The 21,749-nt window shown below is 45.1% G+C and overlaps 2 protein-coding genes and 2 long non-coding RNA genes across 5 annotated transcripts; all 4 read left to right on the forward strand.

The window, feature by feature from the left end:
• Positions 1-385: 385 nt before the first annotated feature.
• On the forward strand, positions 386-4,582 carry LOC123039562 (anthocyanin 5-aromatic acyltransferase). Its single transcript, XM_044462674.1, has 2 exons — positions 386-1,280; positions 3,600-4,582. The coding sequence occupies exons 1-2, from the start codon at positions 630-632 to the stop codon at positions 4,200-4,202; spliced, it is 1,254 nt and encodes a 417-aa protein (XP_044318609.1). The 5' UTR covers positions 386-629; the 3' UTR covers positions 4,203-4,582.
• A 430-nt stretch (positions 4,583-5,012) lies between these two features.
• Positions 5,013-6,976, forward strand: LOC123047191 (phenolic glucoside malonyltransferase 2). The gene is made up of 2 exons (XM_044470686.1): positions 5,013-5,660; positions 6,200-6,976. Exons 1-2 carry the CDS (start codon positions 5,013-5,015, stop codon positions 6,872-6,874), a joined length of 1,323 nt encoding a protein of 440 aa, XP_044326621.1. The 3' UTR covers positions 6,875-6,976.
• A 922-nt stretch (positions 6,977-7,898) lies between these two features.
• On the forward strand, positions 7,899-13,454 carry LOC123042507 (uncharacterized). Its single transcript, XR_006418816.1, has 4 exons — positions 7,899-8,150; positions 8,247-8,362; positions 10,882-11,072; positions 11,698-13,454. It is a non-coding gene; the product is annotated as an uncharacterized lncRNA (long non-coding RNA).
• Positions 13,455-15,856: 2,402 nt separating this feature from the next.
• On the forward strand, positions 15,857-20,504 carry LOC123042508 (uncharacterized). 2 transcript variants are annotated; one of them, XR_006418818.1, is made up of 5 exons: positions 15,857-16,308; positions 16,390-16,535; positions 17,262-17,377; positions 17,911-18,035; positions 20,203-20,504. It is a non-coding gene; the product is annotated as an uncharacterized lncRNA (long non-coding RNA). The 2 variants fall into 2 exon arrangements; XR_006418817.1 differs by having other exon boundaries at positions 17,262-18,035.
• The last annotated feature ends 1,245 nt before the right edge of the window (positions 20,505-21,749 follow it).

The raw sequence follows: 21,749 nt of genomic DNA on the forward strand, positions 1-21,749 counted from the left end.
TTTGTGGGAATTTGGACGACCAAACCAGCCGCAGATATATTAACGGGTGGCGTTGGAGGGCTCAAAGAGTCCGGACCGAGCGGTCTAGATGTTTACGGGGACCGCGTTGGAGGTGCGCTTACTCGTTCATCCTAAAAATGCTAGACTCACGGACCTTTACAGAGTAATTACGGGGCCTTTTCAACTAACTAAACCAGCCCGCCCCCAGATTTTCAGGAGGATATGGGGCCAATTTTTTCAAATGACCAATCACAAACTTCCAAGTGGATCCACCCCGTAAACCCCCCGTAATCACCCCGTGCATGTAGCATTGCTTTCACCTCGGCTGTTCATCATTTTTGGTATAGCCGGCACGCGGCCTTTGTCTTTGCGTACTAGGTTAGTGTCATAGACTCATAGCACTATCACGGCGCGGCACAAATTCGCCGGAGGACTATCCACAAGAAATTCGTCCGATCCGTCTCCGTCCACAAGCTGTGTGTTCTCTATGTCCTGCCCATCGACTGGCGTACGTACTGCCACATATAAGGAAGGTGCGGTGCATCCGTGTGCTGCCCAGCTCCACACGCTAGCCATAGCCAGCGGGCAATTCTACCTGGCAACTGCGACCTCCGTCGCCCCGGCCGGCCATGTCGCAGGTGAGGATCGTCGACGCGAGCTACGTCGATGTGCCGGAGACCGCCGTCCGGCCACCGGGGCCGATCAAGCTGACCGCCATGGAGGCGCTGTGGATCGTCATCCCGGTGCTGCAGCACGTGCTGCTCTACGAGGGCGACGACGACACGCCGCCCTTCGACGCTATCGTTCAGTCGCTTCGTTCCTCCCTCGCCGCGACTTTGCGCAGCTTCGCGCCGCTCGCCGGCAAGCTGGTCCACCTCGAGGAAACGGGGGACGTCGGCATCAGCTGCTCCGCCTCCGACAGCGTCCGGTTCGTCGTCGCGGAGTGCGACGCAGACATCGGGCGCCTGGCCGGAGACGAGGAGCACGACCTGCGCGTGCTCGAGGGGCTCGTGCCGGAGGTGGACATGAGCCTGCTGCCGACCCCCGTGCTGGCCGTGCAGGCCACGCGCTTCCAGGGCGGCGTGGCGGTCGGGGTGACGGTGCACCACGGTGTCGCCGACGGCCGGGCGCTGTGGACGTTCGTTGAGGCGTGGGCGGCGGCGTGCCGGGGCGAGACGCCGGCCACGACGCCGTGCTTCGACCGCTCCCTCGTCAAGCTGCCCGGCGGCGAAGAGCTGGCCAGGAGCGTCGTACGGAAGGTGGCCCCGAATTTGCCTTCGGTACGTGGTTGTTCTCTTTCATGTCTAATAAAGCATGTTTTTTGTCTTCGAAGTTCGAACTGAGATATTCGTGGGCTCAGAGGAATCAATATTTTAGATCAAGAACACAGCTATCACCATCCACCAGAAAAAATAAACTGATATAATAAAATGATCTAAAGTCATATTCTACTCCGGGATGAACAGTAAATTCGAAAAAACATATTTTTTTTGTTGGCAAACATTGAAATTTTTTGTGGATGCTTAGAAAATTCATCGTGAAAGAATATTTGTGAAAGTCGGGCAAAAATAACAAAATCAGCACTCCAAAATCCACTCGAAAATAGCATTTTTTGACCATTGGTTTCTTTTTTGCTACGACTTTCACGAATGTTGTTTCATGATAAAATTTTGCAAGAATCTAGAAAAATTGTCAATGTTTTCCGCAAAAAAAAGAGAATTTTTTGAATTATTTTCAATTTTCAGAATTTACTATTCACCCGAGTTCAAGAAACATGACGTCCAATCTAGATCATTTTTGTGGGCTCATGCGCAGATGGACCCATGACATTTTACAACCTTCCTGACAATTTGTGATAGGGTGTGGATAAATATCAGTCGACTAAGATTTAACCAAGTCTCAATCAAGTGACATAACATGTAAAAAAAACAAAAAGCAAAAGTAAAAAAGATATTAAATGGATCTTCTCGTAAGATCATATGAATATCACATCGAGTGAGACTTAACGTCAGTCGAGATTTATCAACACAGTTAGTGATATCTACACGCCTTACACGCAGCGGCGGTTGGCGTGACCCCCCGATCTCCTTTTTCCTCTCACTACCCAATCGCTATCATGTTTTATTTTTGTCGTATTTGTAATGACGTGGCTATCGCGGGGAGGCGCCCTTGATGCGTATATTAATGTGTTTGATTTGCGGGAATTTGGACGATCAAACTGGCCCGCAGACATATTTTTTTTGAACATCAGTACAGACACAGGCGCTCATATATACACGCATACACTCACCCTATGAACGCACACACGTAACCCTACCCCTATGAGCACCCCTTGAGATTTACGAAGTCACCGCAGGCGCCTCGTCGTCAACGGAAACGTCTCCTCCCACTGAATGCGCATCGCCGGAAATACTGAAATAAATTCAGAAATAAATGCGAGCAGGATTTGAACCCTGATAGACTGGGGATACCACAGTACCTCTAACCATCCAACCACAATTAGTTCGCGGCCCGCAGACATATTAAAGGATGATGTTGGAGGGCTCAAAGACCGAGCGGTCGGGATGTTTACGGGGACAAGCGTCGGAGGTGCGCTTACTCGTTCATCCTCGGCCGTTCATCATTTTTGGTATAGCCGGCAGCCCGGCACGCGGCCCTTTATCTTTGCGTACTAGGTGTCATAGCACTATCATGGCGCGGCACAAATTCGCCGGAGGACTATCCACAAGAAATTCGTCCGATCCGTCTCCGTCCACAAGCTGTGTGGTTTCTATGTCCTGCCCATCGACTGGCGTACGTACTGCCAAATATAAGGAAGGTGCGGTGCATCCGTGTGGTGCCCAGTTCCACACGCTAGCCATTGCCAGCGGGCAATTCTACCTGGCAACTGCGACCTCCGTCGCCCCGGCCGGCCATGTCGCAGGTGAGGATCGTCGACGCGAGCTACGTCCATGTGCCGGAAACCACCGAGCCTTTGCCGGAGCCGATCAAGCTGACCGCGATGGAGGCGCTGTGGATCGTCATCCCGTGTTTTTTGTCTTCGAAGTTCGAACTGAGATATTCGTGGGCTCAGAGGAATCAATATTTTAGATCAAGAACACAGCTATCACCATCCACCAGAAAAAAAACTGATATAAGAAAATCTAGATCTAAAGTCATATTCTACGAGGTAAAGTCGAAAAAAATGAAAACAAATTTTTTTTGGCAAACATTGAAATTTTTTGTGACTGCTTGCAGAATTTCATCGTGAAAGAATATTTGTGAAAGTCGGGGAAAAAAATAACAAAATCAGCACTCCAAAATGTATTCGAAAATAGCACTTTTGAACCATTGTTTTTTTTTGCCACGACTTTCATGATTGTTGTTTCATGATAAAATTTTGCAAGCATTTAGAAAAATTGTCAATGTTTTCCGAAAAAAATTCAGAATTTTTTGAATTATTTTCAATTCTTTTGGAATTTATTAAGCTCGGGCTGAGAAACATGACATCCAATCTAGATCATTTTCTGAGCTCATGTGCAGATGGACTCAGGACATTTTACAACCTTCCTGACAATTGATGATAGGGTGTGGCTAGATATTAGTCGACTGAGATTTAACCAAGTCTTAATGGAGAGACACAACATGTAAAAAGACAAAAAGTAAAAGTAAAAAAACAACGCATCGTCAATCTAGGGGAATCCCACGGCGCACCCTTGCCTCACTCGCCATCAACTTTCACCATCATCGTCGTGCTCGCTTGGACGTGCTCCGCCCGGTGCAAGCCCTCCTTGGAGGACGACGCGCAACTCTTCTTCTTCGCCAACTCCCGCGGCCGCCTTGTCCCTCCTGTCGACAAAGGGTACATCGGTGCGTGCCTTACCGGGTGCGTATCGAAACTCCCCGTGCCGGAGCTTCGTGGCGACCGCGCCTTGGCAGCCGCGGCGTCGACGGTGCAGGACGGGATCCACAAGGTGAAGGAGGACCCTGTCGCCGGGTGGAACTTTTACATGCTGATGGCTGATGCCTCTATGGGCCGTATGATGAACATATCGGGATCGTCGGGGAAGCCGATGCGAACGGAGCCGATCACGATGAACCACGACGGTCAGGTGGCCCTGATGCGTAGCAGGGATGGCCGGGGGGTGCAGGTGTCGTTGTCACTGCTCCGACCGGCACACATGGATGCGTTCAAGTCTAATTTCCATGAGCTACTCAAGTGATGCTTTTTTTTTCTTTTCGGGTCAATTCAAATTAGTCGGCTCAAATTAATGTTCGGTGGAGGATGCAAATAGCAACACACGTGAGAATATCTGAAGAAGATGACGTCACCGCTGACACTACTTAAGAGCATGGTTAATAGTATAGCCAGCTGCTGGCTATAAGCCTGTACCATGTCACCTATAGCCCGTCTTATAGCCAACATGTACAATAGTAGATAAAAAGAGTGTACTACTTTTTTATTATGTGGCCCACCTTTCATTTTCACAAAGTGCCTAGGAGCACGTGCTAGAGCTGGCTCTTCACGAAGAGCCCGCTTACTTTCTCTCTCATCTTCTCTTTCCTTCAACTAAGCAGAAATATACTAGTTTATTTCTTATAGCCCGCTGACTCAGTTCTATTGTACTTGCTCTAAAATGGCAATGGGAGGTGTCCCCACTGTTGCTGGTCAAACAAAAAGTAAAGCTGGGATTGACGAGTGTCTCAGGTTGCGTGGTTGGGGTCGACACTCTCTCTGGGTGGGCCAGCTGAGGATTCTCTTGGATCATAAAATCGTTCCTGTTCACCAGTATTCATACTGCTGGCACGCCTAGCGCCAGTGCACGCCTATTCTCGTCACTGTTTCATGTCGATCGACTGCGACTGCCAGTAGTAGTAGGAGAGAGCGCCAAGGACGCGCCCGCGTACTGCCAAACACAAGCCGCGGTGCACCCGTGCCACCGTTCGCCCGGCTCCTGTCGTCCGCACACACGATAATCCTCACCGGCGAGCGCGCAGCTCTCGATCTGGTACCTTCCTGCTCTGTCGTCCCCATGTCGCCCGTGAGGATTATCGACGCGAGCTATGTGGGCGTGCCGGAGACCGCCGCGACTCCGCCGGGGCCGATCAGGTTCACCGCCATGGAGGCGCTCTGGGTCGTCTTCCCCGTGCTGCAGCACGTCCTGCTCTACGAGGGCGACGACATGCCGCCATTCAACGCCATTATCGAGTCCCTCCGCTCCTCCCTCGCCGCGACTTTGGAAAGCTTCGTGCCGCTCGCCGGCAAGCTGGTCCACCTCGAGGAGACGGGGGACGTCGGCATCAGCTGCTCCGCCTCCGACGGCGTCAGGTTCGTCGTCGCCGAGTGCGACGCAGACATCGGACGTCTGGCCGGCGACGAGGAGCACGACCTGCGCGTGCTCGAGGCGCTCGTGCCGGAGGTGGACATGAGCCAGCTTCCCACCGCCGTGCTGGCCGTGCAGGCCACCCGTTTAGTGGGCGGCGTGGCCCTCGGGGTGACGGTGCACCACGGTGCCGCCGACGGGCGGGCGCTGTGGACGTTCGTCGAGGCGTGGGCGACGGCGTGCCGGGGCGAGACGCCGGCCGCCACGCCGTGCTTCGACCGCTCGCTCGTCAAGATGCCCGGCGGCGACGACCTGGCCAGGAGTGTCCTGCGGAAGTTCGCTCCAAATTTGCCCTCGGTACGTACATGATGGGTTCGCTCTAAGCGTCTTGATGTCTTCGTGTTGAATTTGAGAAATTAATACTTTTAGAGCAGATTAGGTAGCACCATCCACTCACAATCTTATACACGCAGAGACACCGAAAGACTGATGTGAAAAATACAGATCAATTTTGATGTAGATGAAGTGATGGTCCTATACCATAACCTTTCAGAACCGTCTCTGAAAATGGGTGTACTTGACACCGAAAATGCTAGACTTACAAACTGGCTACATTTCTCCGGTAAGACTACCCATAATAGAAGTAACATAAGTGATAACATCATAAACATAAGTGATAACATCATACGTATCTAGACAAAATAGACGATGTGGCAAGTAATTAATGAAGAAAGACGTGTTTATATGAAATCTGAACGTGTTTGAACGAATTTAACTTGCTCTCCACATGTTGCTAATGTAACTTATTCTCCACCATAACTAGCCTAAAATACGTAACAAATAATAACGTAGGTGTATCATTACTCATTTGACGCCTTACATGTTCCTGTCCACAGGTGGCACTAGCATCATCAGTCTTCGAAGACCGAAAGCGGCTCATTCGCCGAACGTTCACCTTGGACGAAGGAGACATCCAACGCCTGAAGCAGCACATCGTCCACCTCAACGAGTCGGGCGGCACGCCCCTGCCTCGCCCGCCGTCTGCTTTCGCCACCGTCGTCGCACTCGCGTGGACGTGCTTTGCCCGGTGCAAGTCGTTCTCCTTGGAGGACGACGTGTGGCTCTTCTTCTTCGCCGACATCCGTGAGCGCCTTGACCCTCCCGTCGCCGCGGGGTACATTGGCTCGTGCCTCACCAAGTGCTTGGCAAGGCTCCCCGCCCGGGAGCTTCATGGCGAGCGCGCCCTGGCGGCTGCGGCTGCGGCGGTCCAAGGCGAGATCAACAAGATGAAGGAAGACCCTATCGCTGGGTGGAATTTCTTCTCATTCGATCCCATGCCTTCCATCGACCGGCTAATGAACATATCAGGCTCGTCGGGTTTTAGTGCATACCAGATCGCCGACTTTGGGTGGGGCAAGCCAAGGCGAACAGAGCCGATTAGGATGAACTCGGATGGTCAGGTGGCACTGATGGGCAGCAGGGATGGCCGGGGTGTGCAGGTCTCAGTGGCACTGCTCCAAGCGGCACAAATGGACGAGTTCAAATCTAACTTTCTGGCGCTACTTGAGTGACAATATTTGTTCTCAAAGAGACCTACTTAGGTCACTTCAAAACAGTACACCCAAATGTTTTATAAACATTAATACATTATAATTGAATTGTTTATTTAACTATTCCCTGTTTTGAAGTTGTCGATCTTAGTTGTTGGTTCTTTATCTTACTAGAAAGGTTGAGCGTGCTTCTCCGTGCACTTCGTGTGGTTGAGATTTCATAAAGATAAAAATTGGTTTGGCACATGTGGAAGATGATGAAAGGGCTTTTTATAGTGCGATGTTTCAGTGGGCTTTCTTGCTTACGTGATTATGTGTTATCTGCTAATCAATTTATACACTTTTATGTAGGAAAATTTCTTACGTTGGTGGCTACGTCAAGTGTTGGTTACTCTTTTTTTGGGCGGTGTAGTAGTGCACACAACTGATGATGCGACGACAGACGACAGAAAATCGACGCCGCGAATAAATTTTCCAATTTTTCATGGTGCAGTTCCAGTCTTACACGTGCGGAGTTTACAACCTGACACATGCAAACACCACTGAGACAACAAGCACACCCTCAATACATAAGTACTTGGATGATCCTGTACTAGGATCATGCAGCAATTAGGGAATTACTAAGTCCCCAATCCACACGCATCTAACATATAAACGCTGCTGTGTTACCCGCCATTCTAGCGCACTTGCGCTCACGAGGCCTTTTCCACCCCACGATCGATTTACTGTCGCTCGTTTTACCGTGTTGTCGGCTGGTCAACCGTTCGTCTCTTTTACACCCGCATGCTTTGGCTGAGATTGCATGACCGGTGGGCTCGCTCATTTGTGGGGCCAAGAAGCAGTGGGCGGGTTGCGCGCCCACGGCGTCGGCGAGTGGCTGGGTCTGGTGTTGGGCAGATGAAAACCTAACGCACGCACGCACATGGCCTTCCCCCTCCCTCACTTTTACTCCCTCCTGGCCGCCGCCGCCGTCTCCTCCTCTCTCCCGTAGCCGTAGCAGATCCACCTCCCCTTCCTTTTATTCATCCTCCACGCGACCATCGATGATGCGTGGTTCTAGATCGGACGTCTCCATGGAGAGCAGGGATGAAGAAGCAGTACAGGCCTGCGGTGGGGCGACCCGAACCGAGGAGAACTCGGCGACAGGGAAAAGAAGCAGCAGTGGCAGCGCTTGTCTCGGTGGGGTGGAGCTGCTCGGAAGATGGAAGGGGACTGTCGACTTGCGGGAGGAGCAGGCCGGCCCTTGTTCGCCCTAGAGACACTTCCGACGCCGCAAGCCAGGGCAGCTCGACCACAGGTGAGCAGGTCTCTTTCCTTTCTCTTTTCCCGTCTCTCTCTCTCTCTCTCTCTCTCTCTCTCTCTCTCTCTCTCTTCCTCACTTTCTACCCTGAAGAAGCCCGCAGGAGCAGTAAACCATGGAGGATTTGGAGGCTGCTCACGTTTGTAACAGTAAACCATGGAGGATATGGGGGATGCACGACCTTAGAGCAGCAAACCATGTCAGGCAAGGTAAAAGCAACACACAGTCATACTGCTCAAACCATGGATGTTTGGGAATTTTTTCTTAAGATCTATATGATTTTTGTCTGAATAGTTAAAGTATTTCTTTGGACTACTTTGATTCTTTGAAAAAATTGTGAGAAGTAAGATGGTTGGCTTCTCATGTAGAACTCAATTTACAGTTACTATGATTTTTTTTAATTGCCACTATTTTCCCTTTTCAATTTATAACAAGATATGTGCTTTTATCAGGTTTACACAAAAAAGATTCAGGAAATCTAGATTGGGGGAGCAACAAAAAGCTTCAGATGTGTAAACTAATATATACGTTACATAACTTTTTTTGTGTTTGCAGCGTAGTCTAGAAATTTAGTGTAGAGAAACTAAAATAGTTCAAGATAAAAAGGTTGTTGTACAAAACGAATTGTTTGTCCCCGTTTATCTTGTCATTTTGTTACAAATGAAAACATAGTCGGGAAAAATCATGGAACGGTTTCTGTCATGAAGCATGAGAATGATAGTACCTGAAATTGCGAGAGCTGGCCTTCTATCTTTTTTTACAAGTACTCTGTTTTTCGTAGCTAATAATGATGGTTGCAGCTTATAATTACTGAACTATCCGGCGTGGTGTGGGCATGTTGTAATTACATCCTTCGATATTTCTGTGCAATATTTGGTTCATTTGGTATTCATAAATTTATTTATGTCCAGTAGGAAGGAAGATGCATGAAGTTCCTGTTTTCTTGGGTGACCTCAGTTTCCTAATGATATCTTCATAGCATACAGATGGTTGCCAATTAGCTTATATCAGTTTCCTAATAATATCTTCATAGCATACTTTTTTGGGATAATGGTGACCAAAACGCCCCGGTTTCTCTAATTTGTAGGAATGAAAATCTTGAATTGCTTTTGATGGATTTCTCACTCATCAAAATAAAGCCACCATCCTTCACATAGAGGTTGATTAATCACTTTGGCCAGTCGTTCTGTTTTTCTATGTTGCGGAATAGGAATGTCGTATGATCATTTATTTCCTCCGCGTCATTTTAAGTTCTACATCTTATCTCTTATTATGATAAATCATCAATATCATACGTCTATTACTCTTCCTGATTCTACATATTGTTTTCAGTCGTAGATTTAGAGTTTTTTTTTTCATGTTCTTGCAAAGCAGAGGTGTTTAAAAAACTATAGCTATTTTACTTCTTTTCGGATGCTATGAAATGCTTATACTAAAATTCACAAATATGTTCATGTCTTTCTATATTTATACAATGTATGTTGTGTTGCTCAATGCTCACTACCTCTGGTATTAATCTCTCTTGCATTCCTTTACTAAGACCATTATCTTGTGCTTCTAAATACTACAATCTGATCAAAGCCTTACGCCTCTGCAAAATGGCGAGGTCTTCATGGCACTAAAATCTGGTATTTACCTCCATTTTCTGCCGTCAACTGTTAATGAAAGTAGTACGATGCCTAATTTTGCCTTCTGTCGATTTTTTTCTTAAGGTAACTCTAAACTTAGGTTGATGCCTTCGCTAACTTTAATTTTGTGTCCTGATGCTATGGCCTATTTTTTTCTATTGTCCTTGAGCACCCCGTAGCTAATATAGTGTGAATAAGAGTTTAGTTTGCTACTTATACAACAATAGATCCATTTTTGTAGCTGCCAGATAGTATTCTTCCTGTCTCAAAGTGAAAGCATGGTTTCTCATGTTAAAACCCCAAGATATTGTATAGTATCTGATGACCATCATCACAATATTAAAAAATGATCAGTAATTGATTTCTTTTTTGAGAAAAGCCCTGCGCTTATAGATTATCAGGGTTCAGGTTACAGTCATTTGAAACGAACTGTCTCAGCACGTCAGGAACATTAGCGATCAGTAGACTGTCTCCATGAGCTCTTGCATAGTCAGCCAGTTTATGAGCCAAAACATTGCGTTCTCGATTGATTGCCGAGGCTGACGCCGATGCAAAGGAATCCATCATATCTTTCACATCTGAAATGAGTGGGAACAAGGCCGACTTGTCCTGTGATTCAGGTTGGAGCAGGTTTGAGACCGCAACGCAGTCTGTCTCAATGCAGATGGCGCCTCTCTATACTTTCTGCAGTTCCAACAACCCCACCTGTATGGTCGTTAACTCTGCCTCATCAACATTCTTGCATGGGAGTACTCGCCTACAAATTGACAGTGCCACAGCCCCGGTCTGACCTCTGACCACAACACCCACGCTGTTATGCCCTGTTTCAGCACTAAAAGAAGCATCTGCATTCACTTTCCATACGCCAGCCCCGGGTGGCTTCCACTGGTTGGTTTTAACGTGTTGCACCTCATGCAAAGGATCAGCTATAGCCGACCAGATACTCTTCCCTCTTTCATCATTTTTCTCCCAATGGCTTCCCTTAAAATCCTTCCAGTAATTCTGTAGAAAGGCGACAGTCAAGACATGTAGGTTCAGACAATTCATTCATTCATTGCAGGTTCGGCATGTCTCATTATGTCTTTTTGCTTCATATTCAGGGTTAAACTGGGCTATATTTCTTTCATTGAGGCGAGGGTGATTCCAGCAGGTGAGGCGCAATTTAGACATCTGGATGATGTCTTGCTATGTCCAGGTGGTACCATGTCTGAATTAAGATTTTCCTTGCAGATTTTGCTTGGCGTATTCGCCTTTTTTCTTGAAGTTGGGCGTCAATCGTCTCTGCGGCAAGGTAAGCTTATCCCATTTACTTTGTTCAACCCAGAGTCAAGATTCATATCATCTTCACTGTTATTTCATTTGTGAGCATTTATTCCATTGATCTATGCCGTCGGCACCCTGACGATTTAGCCTTTTCTGCTGATCACAATTGCTTGCACCTGCCATCTCATTGAGGAAATGCCCCTGCTCCTTTTAATTAAAATTAATGTGAAATATGTTTCTACGAAAATTAATGTGAAATATGTTTCTATCAAAATTAATGTGAAGCACTATTGAGACAACGAATTTCAACTATGTTATGAGCCAAATCATATTAAGTATGTGCATCCTTGCTGGAATGCTTTCTGTTCATGAGCTGGTCTCCCAACACGTATTGTCGAGAAAAGAAAAGAAAGGACCTTTTAAGTTCTTAAAAGGATCAAGAGAGCTTCTAAGTACTAACTGTCACTCCCATCCTATCCTAAATGAAACGCATTAGCCAACTTGCCTCAGCGATGTTCTATTTCACAAAAGCTCGCTCCTTCACATATATGGTGGTTCTTTTCCTGTATTATTACTTAAATGGTTGATGGCCTTGCTTGATGCTTGCCACGTGTTTGATCGTTAACCTCTGATGCCATGTTTTCTCCATCCAGGTGTCTGGTAGAATTACTAGAAGTAGCGGATCTACTTTTATTTGCTGTCCTTGCTTGCCATCAACTTATGCCAACGATGCAAGGTATGATGTTTGATTAATAGCTATTCTTAGAGGATGGATCCAAATATTGTTTAATTTGCCGGTTCTATACTTGGTTGCATTTTTTTACTGAATGAATGGCTCACGTTTTTTTTTGGAAAAGGAGGTTAAAACCTCCGGCCTCTGCATCAATCGATGCATACAATCATCACATTGTTACGTAGCCTAACATATATGTACATTTTCTTCAAGCCTTAAAGTGTAGTTAGCACAACATACAGACACACTTTGGTCGTGGGATTAGCTTTCTCATTAAATTATTTAAATTGGTAGCTCAGAAACTAACTCTATAGGTCTATTAAATCTTCTGTAGACCCACATATTTGATATTACCTGAAAAATAAGGAGGTTACCTTTTCCTTTTAATACCTGGAACCAAATTGTTTGATACCAATTATATCTGGGCGCAGTTTCATACAAGATACAGCTTAGTAGCAAAAAAAATTGCCCTCTGTCTTATTTCTCCATACATTGGATTCATATTTGTTACAAATTTACATCAAGGAGCCTTAGGCATTTGTACTTTCAGAATCATTTTGAAACTGTGGTTCAGAGCAGAGGGCATTTAATAAGGATGGTTCTATTTCTGAATCTTGCTCTAATCCCTAAAAGGTGAAATTGGGCATGATTTTGATATTTGTTTTACAAGATATTACATCGATTTTCTGGTTTGGGCATACTGATAATTGTTTTCTTCAGACTACATCTTAGCATGCACTTTTGTAGACTATTCTTGATTAGTAGATGTATATGAATGTGAGCAACAGAGTTCTTTACTCCTAGAAATTGCACATGCCAATGAAATTCAGGTATCCCTTGATAAGTCTCTCAGCATTTTGCTTTCGTTCGTAGAATTAAAATTTGCCATCAAACAAACAAATAGTTGTGTTACTAAGTTTATTCTGTAATTTGCATGACAGTTTTGCATAGGCTTGGTTTGTTCTGACAAAAGGTTATTTCACACAACATTAGAATTGAAGTTTCTCCATAGCTTTGGTTCAGTGGTAGCTTTAGCCTTTTTACATGTGTGAGTAGGTGTTTCTATCCATTGACATGAGAACAAAATAGGTCATGACATGTTAAATTATTAATAATGGTCCAGATTCAAAAAGAGTCTATGATGTAGAGATTAATATGCTTATAAAATTCCCTCCTTTCTCATTATAAGTTCCCTTTTTATTCTGAGCTCAGTTCTAAGTGTAAAGCTAATTGGTTTGCTAAAAACACTGCATCTATAGTATATATCTACACCAGATAGATTGTTGATTTGTTTCTTAGAAAAGGGTTATTTTAGCTAATCTTTGGTACCGATGGAATATGCAGTGATTACTCCCATAACCTATGATAAAGTAATATAATTACCATTTTCGGTCAACTTTCCAACACATTATGTCCATGCTGTAACTAACATTGTGTATTTTTACACAGATCTGTTCATCGCATGAAGCAAGGAATTGAGACGGCCATCCACTTCATATTGTTAACTCGATGGTGTCGCACTATGCTTTATGAAAGCAACCTAAATAAATTGTTGTAAATAACCCTAAGGATTTTCTTTACCTTGAACTATCTTTAAACCTTTCTTCTTGCTTCACTTGATGCTTTTGGACTTCATGCTGCCATTGACCGGAATGTAAACTGTTATATTTCTGAATGCGCTATGGAGATCTCTGATGCTACTAATTATTGGACTGCTTCGGGTCATCTATTTCCTTGTGCAGCAAGGATTCTGGATCGGGCGCAGGTTATCGCCATAAGAGAGCCTGGCCGGTGTGGTCTTCATGCTTGGTGTGGAGAAGCAGGGGAGGATGAGTAGGACGGGCATGGGGAAGGAGCACTCAGGCTGGAGCTCCGGCGTTACTCGCGTCATGGTCGAATGGAGCCGACCATCACTATGGGCTGCTGCTCGCCGGTCGTCGTTCCCCAATCTCAGTTGCTCATCTTTGGCTTCACCATCTTCCTCCCCTGATCACGATAGTAGCAAGCCATGCCCGGATGGCGGCGTTCGCGTCGGGAGCACCAGGCGCGCGCATGGGCGTGCATGGGGCGAGTCGGGCACGGCCGCCTCCGTGGCGTGGGTGTACGTAGGCATGTGTGTGCGTGCGTGGGTAGCGTTTGAGCGTGTGTGTGCATGTACACGGAATACGTCGTGGGAGGCCTGGTCTGTTGGCGAAACGTACGGGGATCTCGTGCATGATCCGCTGGAAGCCAGCCGCGAGCTGCGCGCTGGAGCGCGTCGCTGCCGCGAGCGAGGCGGGCGGATCGTGGATGCGAGAGAGCAGGGAGTGAGGGTACGTGCCCGGTCACTGGCCCTGGGTATAAAACCTGTACGGTGACGTTGTAATAGGTGTGCACTCGAGTTGTGGCTCGAGGAGAAAATACAAGGTCGTAGTGGCGGCGGTGTATGAGCACCGGGAACCTCCTGTGTCCACCCTTCTCCTTCTTCTCTTGATCGCTTGAGCTGAAGCACTGAGAGAGAGAGAGAGAGCTGCGGCGAGCTGTAGACGAGGCAAGGGACTGGCGGTTCCAACAGATCATGCATATATTTTAGATCATATAATTATGCTATATCATATATGTTGTTTAGTTCAGACTTGTGCATGTGCATGCATTAGCATTGATTTAGACAGAGATATTGCATTGATTTGTACATAAAAGGAGTACGGATGATCTAAGAATAAATGTTTGAATAGAGTTAGTAGTGAGATTTAGGTAGAGGTTACCTGCACTGTTCTGTTTTATGTAGATTCTAAGCTGCAAAATCATACATGGTCCTGTTAGTAGTTTGTTTGAGTTGTGAGTTTACGCATTTTCCTTTGGAATGTTTGTATGTGTGATCACTTGCTTTTAGGTTCCCAGTAGCATATCATGAGAAGTTTTTTACTTTGCACCAGGTGATCAACTACATATTTAGACGAATACACTATTCAGGACCAGCAACATTAAGATTTCTAATGTTGTTTTCCTCTTTCAAGATTGCAGTTTTCATAAGCCTTAGATAGCTAAGGTACATAGTTTTCATTTAACAATTTTTTTCTTGTTCACTCATCTCCTATATGGTGTCTAAGAAATACTAATGTAGACAATTGAAAATTTTAAAATACCTTCTGGCCAATTATGTGGGGAAGGTGCAGCAAGTCGGCCCTCGAGTTGCAGCAGAGTGGAGCCGGCAATTTTATGATCGGTCTCTAAATATTTCAACTTGCACAGTTTGAATTAGTTTCACATGCTAAAGTATATAGTTTGAACATAGGTATTCTTTAATTTTTCATATAAAAGGTTTAGAATTATTACCCTCAGTGCTTGCTAAAACCCGAAGTTACTAACAAATGCAAAGGTTTATGTTACAAAAGGTTTAGAATCATTACCCTTCATGCTTGAATTTGGACCTTGCACCTTACTTGGGTAACATAGAGCCAAATGACACATTGTCCAAATACACGTTCAAAACACTTCGGGGTTGACATGGTCTCTATCCTTGATCAAACATAAGTTACTAAAAAAGGTAAATATTTCTCAACATGAACATGGTTTTAAATGGGTCTCTGCGCCATTTGGCGCACCGGGTCATCTAGTGAGCATAAATCCTGATCGGATTCTCAGCGGAAGCACGCTGTCGGAACCTGGCGGATTTTCGTCTGTTTAATAAACCTCAAAACCTAACTCAGCGATACAAGGGCAGCGCCAAGACCTTTAAATGACCGACCAGATACGACCTGGCTTAGACTCCTAAACAAAAACATCAGCTCAAGCTGACTAACCAGACACGATGCAACATCCAGAAATAAAAGATGAAACCTCCTACAAGGCTCCTCAGAGCTCAGCGCTCAGTCGTCGGATCGAATTTTTGATGCGTTCTGGACCGTTAGATATCGCTCCCGATCGATCTCGTCCATCGGATCAAAAAAAGTTACTGCTGAAATGAATAGTTACCGTCTCGTTCGTGCCACCGCGCGTAATTACGCTGCCCCGCCGAGGGCATTTTCGTCATTTCGCTCGCATGGGGTATAAAAGGGCCGGCTCCCATGGCTCAGTGGAGACCTAGCCGCCGCCTCCTTCTCCCGCGACCGCGCCTCCCTCTCCTGCTTCCATGCCGCCGCTCTCTCCTCCTTCCTCCCGCCTCACCTCTCTCCCGAGCCCGCCTCCCTGTCGTGCCGCCCAGCCGCCTCCTCCCTCGCTCGCTTCCTCTCCTCCCGCAGCCGCCTCCCTCCCTCCCTCACTCGCTCCTAATCCGGCGACGGCGGCGGCGGCTGCCGCGCCCACGCCCGTCTGCTCCCCGCCGCCATCACCTCCTTCATCCGGCCGGCGACCCATGGCGTGCCTGTCTGCTCCGCCCGCACTCGTGCCGCCCCCTCTCCTCTTCCTCCCGCATCACCTCTTTCTCCCCCCTCCTAACGATCAAACCCTAATCCCCCGCCCCGGCCCCGGCTCCCGCCGGAGGGAAGGAGGAACAGCGACGCGAGGCAAAGGTGGCGGCGTAGGGGACGCAACATCCCCTCCAAGAGCCTCGGTATGGATCCCTCCTCACCTTTTCTTCCTTTGGTTTTTCTTCTTCTTTTTTTGATGCGTGAGTGTCTGCTGTTATGTGAAGGAAGGCAAATGGGGAAGCTGCTGCGGGTTCTTCGACCTTCCCTGCCTCATCCCGTCTCTGTAGGTGCAACATGTAGATCAGCCAGAGGAGGTGGATGTGGAGGAGCAGGCCAACACCCCTCCCTCTTCACCTCCCACCCAGCACTGGTGAGCCCCCCATCTACCCTAGATCTAAATATTACCTGCCATGATCGAGACTAGTACAAGCAACTAGATTACACTTTTTCAGTTGATGAATTGTTCATCCCCTCAGACTGATAGCATGACATTTGTTAGCCAAACTGGTGAGACAAGCAAATTAACTAAATAACAAACCACACCAAAAATAGTATTTGACAGTGCCTTAGTGGAATAGCTGGGCATAAATTCGGATAGTACTCCAAGTCTTTGTAGCAAACTGAGCCATGTCCAAAACTGCAGGCTGGTGTGTGTATTTTGGGTCCATAAATAATGCAGACTGGTGTGTGTATTTCAAGTCGATGTATATTTCTAGGTCGTGTGTGTATTCCAAGAACATGTACACTGCAGATGGAGTGTACTTAAGGTCTATATATACTGTGAGTCCATATGTGTGCAGAGGGGATATGTATTTCATTGGCTGAATTAGCATGTCCGATTTATTCTTAATTCAATTTGCCTTCCTGCCACAAAATTTCTCTGTAGCAGTGGTTGTATTGGAAACATCTCCTTCCAAAAAGTACATGTTTTCACACCAAATATTTAATGTTTCTTTAGATAAGCGATGCAATGAGTATGACTGTAGTCTTTCATGAAATTTATACTAAAAGACACTTTGTGAACTCTAAATATTTTTATTTGTCTCCAAGATTGAAGCCCTCACTAAAAGGTAAATGCTTATTCTTCTTTGTGCAGGATACTATTGTGAGATGGTTTGATACATTAAAGACAGGCTCAAGCCCCTCTAGGGAAGCATCCAGTATCCCTGTTCTACTGATTTCGCCGGAACGTCGACCTATGCTCCACCTGAGGTACGCGGTTCTAAAATCCACACAGCGAAGCCATGAGTAGCCTTCAAGTAGCAAGCTGTTATGTTTCAAAATTTATTTGAAAGAGCATGTGTTTTGGGATTTATACTTCACCATGATCTTTTACTGTGTATCTGCAACCATAGCGTCTATCGTCATTACCTTGCCATATACAGACAGTCTGTGGAGTTTTGCAAAAAAAAGTGAGACCTATAATAATCAGTGATGATTATGATATGATTACTGGATCAGTAATTCAGAGCAGGTAAAGACAGCAAGTTCAGAAATCGTTGCTCTGTAATGATAATATTCTTAGATTAATTCAGTCTTATTGGTTTGGAGTGTGCCACTTCTGCGTTTTTTTTAATTTAATGCCACTTCAGTAAATTAAACAATGATGTCTCCAATGCATATGCTACTTCTTTACTTCAAACTATAGCATGTGTGTTTAGTTTCACCGATTTTGCATTATGAAATTCTCACTCACCAATTCTGCCCGATCTCTTCCTCCTTGACGCTCGGCGGGAGGAGCTCAGGCGGCCACCACACAAAGGGAGAGGAAGCCAAAACGAATCTATCCCGCCTTACTATCCATGACCCGACGACAGACAGCTACTTCGAGCCTAAGTGAGCAGCCGCCAGCCCTGCATTTCGAGTCTAGGTAACCAAGTTCGTGTCTACTTCTATGCTTAGTTTTTTATATGCTTCATGGTCTTTGTGGGAAACACAACATGATGCCTTGCTGGTTCCTGAGCAAGGCATTTTGGGACATATCTCTCTTTTGCGTTAAAAGAAAGCAACTATTGTTGTTCGGTTGGAGCAGAGTGTGTGGGTTACTGATTCCATATACCAGTGTATAGCAGACACAAAAAACTTTAGTTGATTTACCTTTTAACCTAAATTTATTTAGGAAACTTATACTAACCTTTATTCTCAGTTAGTTGCATCAGCCTGCATGTATTTCAGCTGTTTTTTCAGCATTGAAGACAATAGAAGAGACTTCTACTGATGTTTAATTAAATAATGTAGAGTTAGAGGGTGTAAGATTTTGTCCAATAGTAAATTCGTAAATAGGAGCATCCATGTAATACAACATTTTGCCCATACCTCGTATCTGCATTATTTAAATAGGAGCCTGCATGTCTTGACCAATAGTAAATTCGTAAATAGGAGCAACCATGTAATACAACATTTTGTCCATACCTCGTATCTTCGCTCCTTTTTTTGGGCCCGCCAAGACATGCCAAGTAACCGGCCCTTCAGCTGCATCCTTTAAGTGCAAGAGGGTGTAAGATCCCAGGTTGCCTGTGGTGCAGTTCCACCACTCGAGAAGAGTATATATCTATTATATCATGTAGACGCATCTACCTACAAGTTCTAGCTAGCACTGCACATAATTTTGTTGGAATATGCCTGAAAACCATGTGTTTAACCATGGACAGTTGTATGATGATGTGTTGTGGGTCGCGTCAAGAAACTTTAAAATTACTTATATCTAAGATAAAGATGGAAAATGTACATGCCCTAAGATCTATGCCTCAGCTGGTCCCTTTTGAAGTTCATTGGCACGGCGCTGTTCCCTGTTCTAATTAGTAGCAGTTTGGCATACCCTAAGATTTATGCCTCAGCTGGTCCCTTTTTGTTCTATTTGTTCCTGGTCCGCTATACGCGATGTGAGCTTATGAAATAAATTGTTGATGCATGGACTTTTTGTGTATGATATTATCTGGACATTGCTTTTTTGTCTCATTAAATAATAGGATTACTGTCTCCCTTGCTAAAAAATGTATTCTATACAAGTTTATACACAGAATATTTGTAAACCATGAGCTATTCCGCAATAGCTCGCTTCGCTCATTTCAGCATGTTATCTCTAAGCACCAGCAGACTAAACACTTTAACCGCAGAAGAAATAACAATGGCAGAAAGTGAAAACTTTTTTTTTGCATATTTCACTAGCTCGATGGCTAACCCAAAGCAGTGACTTTCCTGTCCGCCATGAACTAGACCAAATTGATATAGGAACCTCTTTTAATAGGTACTCCCTCCGTAAACTAATATAAGAGTGTTTAAATCACTACTTTAGTAATCTAAACACTCTTATATTAGTTTACAGAGGGAGTATGATAAAGGGCAACACTTCCCTGCATACAGTTGATGAAAAGCATTCGTCAGACCCGTCGGACGCCGTGGATTTGTATTTTAATCTCACGACTGACAGATGCACTCAAAGATATTAACCACCCGATTTTCTGGCCCACGCCCCATAATTTCTCCCCGAATTTAATATCCCGATCTAACTCAACCCATCTCTCTCCCCTCGCCGCTGAGATCTCCATTCCCCATCCACGGCCTCCGTTCCACCTCGTCGATGCGCCATCTCCTCCGGCGGCCACGCCGAGAATGACCCAGCACCTGCTCACCGACGAGCTCGTAACCTCCCTCGTTGCCGTGCTTAACTTCGTCAAGTTCATGCGCTGCTCCACCTGTAGTTTCGGTCTCTGATCCAGCTCGCCTGGGCGTCTTCTCGGTTCGGAAACGAGGCCGACTGGGATAACCTCTCACGCCATGCAGAATGGTGGATTACCAGGCGATGTGTCTCAGCATCACATTCACACGCGGCAGGTAGGTAAGAAGTGTGAAGCACATGCAAGTCCCGATTGATGCACTAGCTTGAAATTTCATTAATTCATCATGAATGAACGGAGGAAGCATAGTTTTTTTTCCCTGTTCACTATTTTAAGCATTGTAGAGTTCTTCTCCATTGCTACTGGATATGTTCATCGAAATTTGTTAACTCTCTCCCATGATTATGTCTTGGATTTCAGGAAGCACAGAAGAAGGTAGTAAGATGCAGCGTCTTTCCACAAGGCAACGATGCCAGAGAATGTCTTCGTGTTTTTGCATATTGTGTCACTGCCCGTAGATGGTGCAGTGCTTCATGATCACCATGGAAACAAATTCTCTGTTTAATCAAGATAAATGGTCACCATTGTGGAAACATATCCGATATAGTTTAAAATTTATGTTTTTAACTTTATGATGGAAACAAATATATGTTCATATGGAAACAATTCTCTGATATATGAAAATAGTATCATAATGATCAGAAGCAAAATATATATCTATGGAAGCACGATTCACTTTTCTTGTATATGAAAGCAAAATATATATCTATGGAAGCATGATGCAAACCTGGTCATATGCGTCATTTTTGTTGTCTATGAAAGCAAATCATCATTTTTTTGGATGCAAGTTCCAAATTCGTTGGAAGAAAATTCCTATTTCTTTGGACACAAATACCAAATTCTTTGGAAGCAAATTCCTATTTCTTTGAACGCAAATACCAAATTCTTGGGAAGCAAAGCCCCAATATAATTTAATTGAAACTATTAGTCACAATGGTAAAAGAGAAGGTGCTTGATAAAATCATACATTTGTATTCTTCGAAGCATTTTATTGTTACATTGCAGACACTTCTATGGTCATTCCGAGAAAAAATTTCTGCAGTATAAACAAAATAAAAGGTCGCGCTGGACAATAATCTCACCAGGTTGAAACAATATACTCCCTCCTTTCCAAATTACTCGTCGAGTAATTTGGAACGGAGGGAGTAGTTTGATATGGAAGCAAATTTGCTAGGAAATAGAAGCAAAACGAATTGTTCTAGTGCTAGCATGTGTTACCATATTATGTGCTTCCGTGTCACAAAAACTGGCCAACAGCATGCATCAGATGCACCTGTTTTCTTTGGAGTAGTTTAGTGCAGATTTCAAAGTACGTAAGATGAATCATTAAGGAAGGGGCTAGAGCTAAAATAGTGTCTAACGTGATTTCTGGGGAGTAGTTGACGGGAAACAAATCACAATTAGTACTACATGCAAACTAACTACCTAGGCCCACCTCTCTAATCTGACGTTCCAGGCTGCATCAATCCAATGGTTGACTAGTAGTCTGATGGAAAGCTTAATATCAGTAGTCTGATTCTTAGCACTGCCCATAAAAGGGGCCTATCACTACAACAATCTGATCGGAATTAATTATCACGTATTTTGTTTTTATGTTTTATTTGTAAAATCCGAAACAATTTTTATTTGCACCTCCAGCAGGCTGATGGAATTAATCTTCAATCCCTGAACCCTTTTTATTTGTATTTAAAGTTGTTGCTTATGTATGTTAAGTATTTAGTGAATACTAGTGATGGAGGTGTACCCATACTTTCACGAGTTTTTGTGTGATAGTGGTTTGAAAGAAGATGAATCACGAGAATGATTGCTGAAAGTACTTATGATTTCTAGGCTTCTATGTTGTCTGATGCTATTTTCCTCTTGCTGTCATTTACATCTGTAAGGAATCATTGAAAACTATTTTACAT

Source organism: Triticum aestivum, chromosome 2B, assembly GCF_018294505.1.
Source record: "Triticum aestivum cultivar Chinese Spring chromosome 2B, IWGSC CS RefSeq v2.1, whole genome shotgun sequence".
Lineage (NCBI taxonomy): Eukaryota > Viridiplantae > Streptophyta > Magnoliopsida > Poales > Poaceae > Triticum > Triticum aestivum.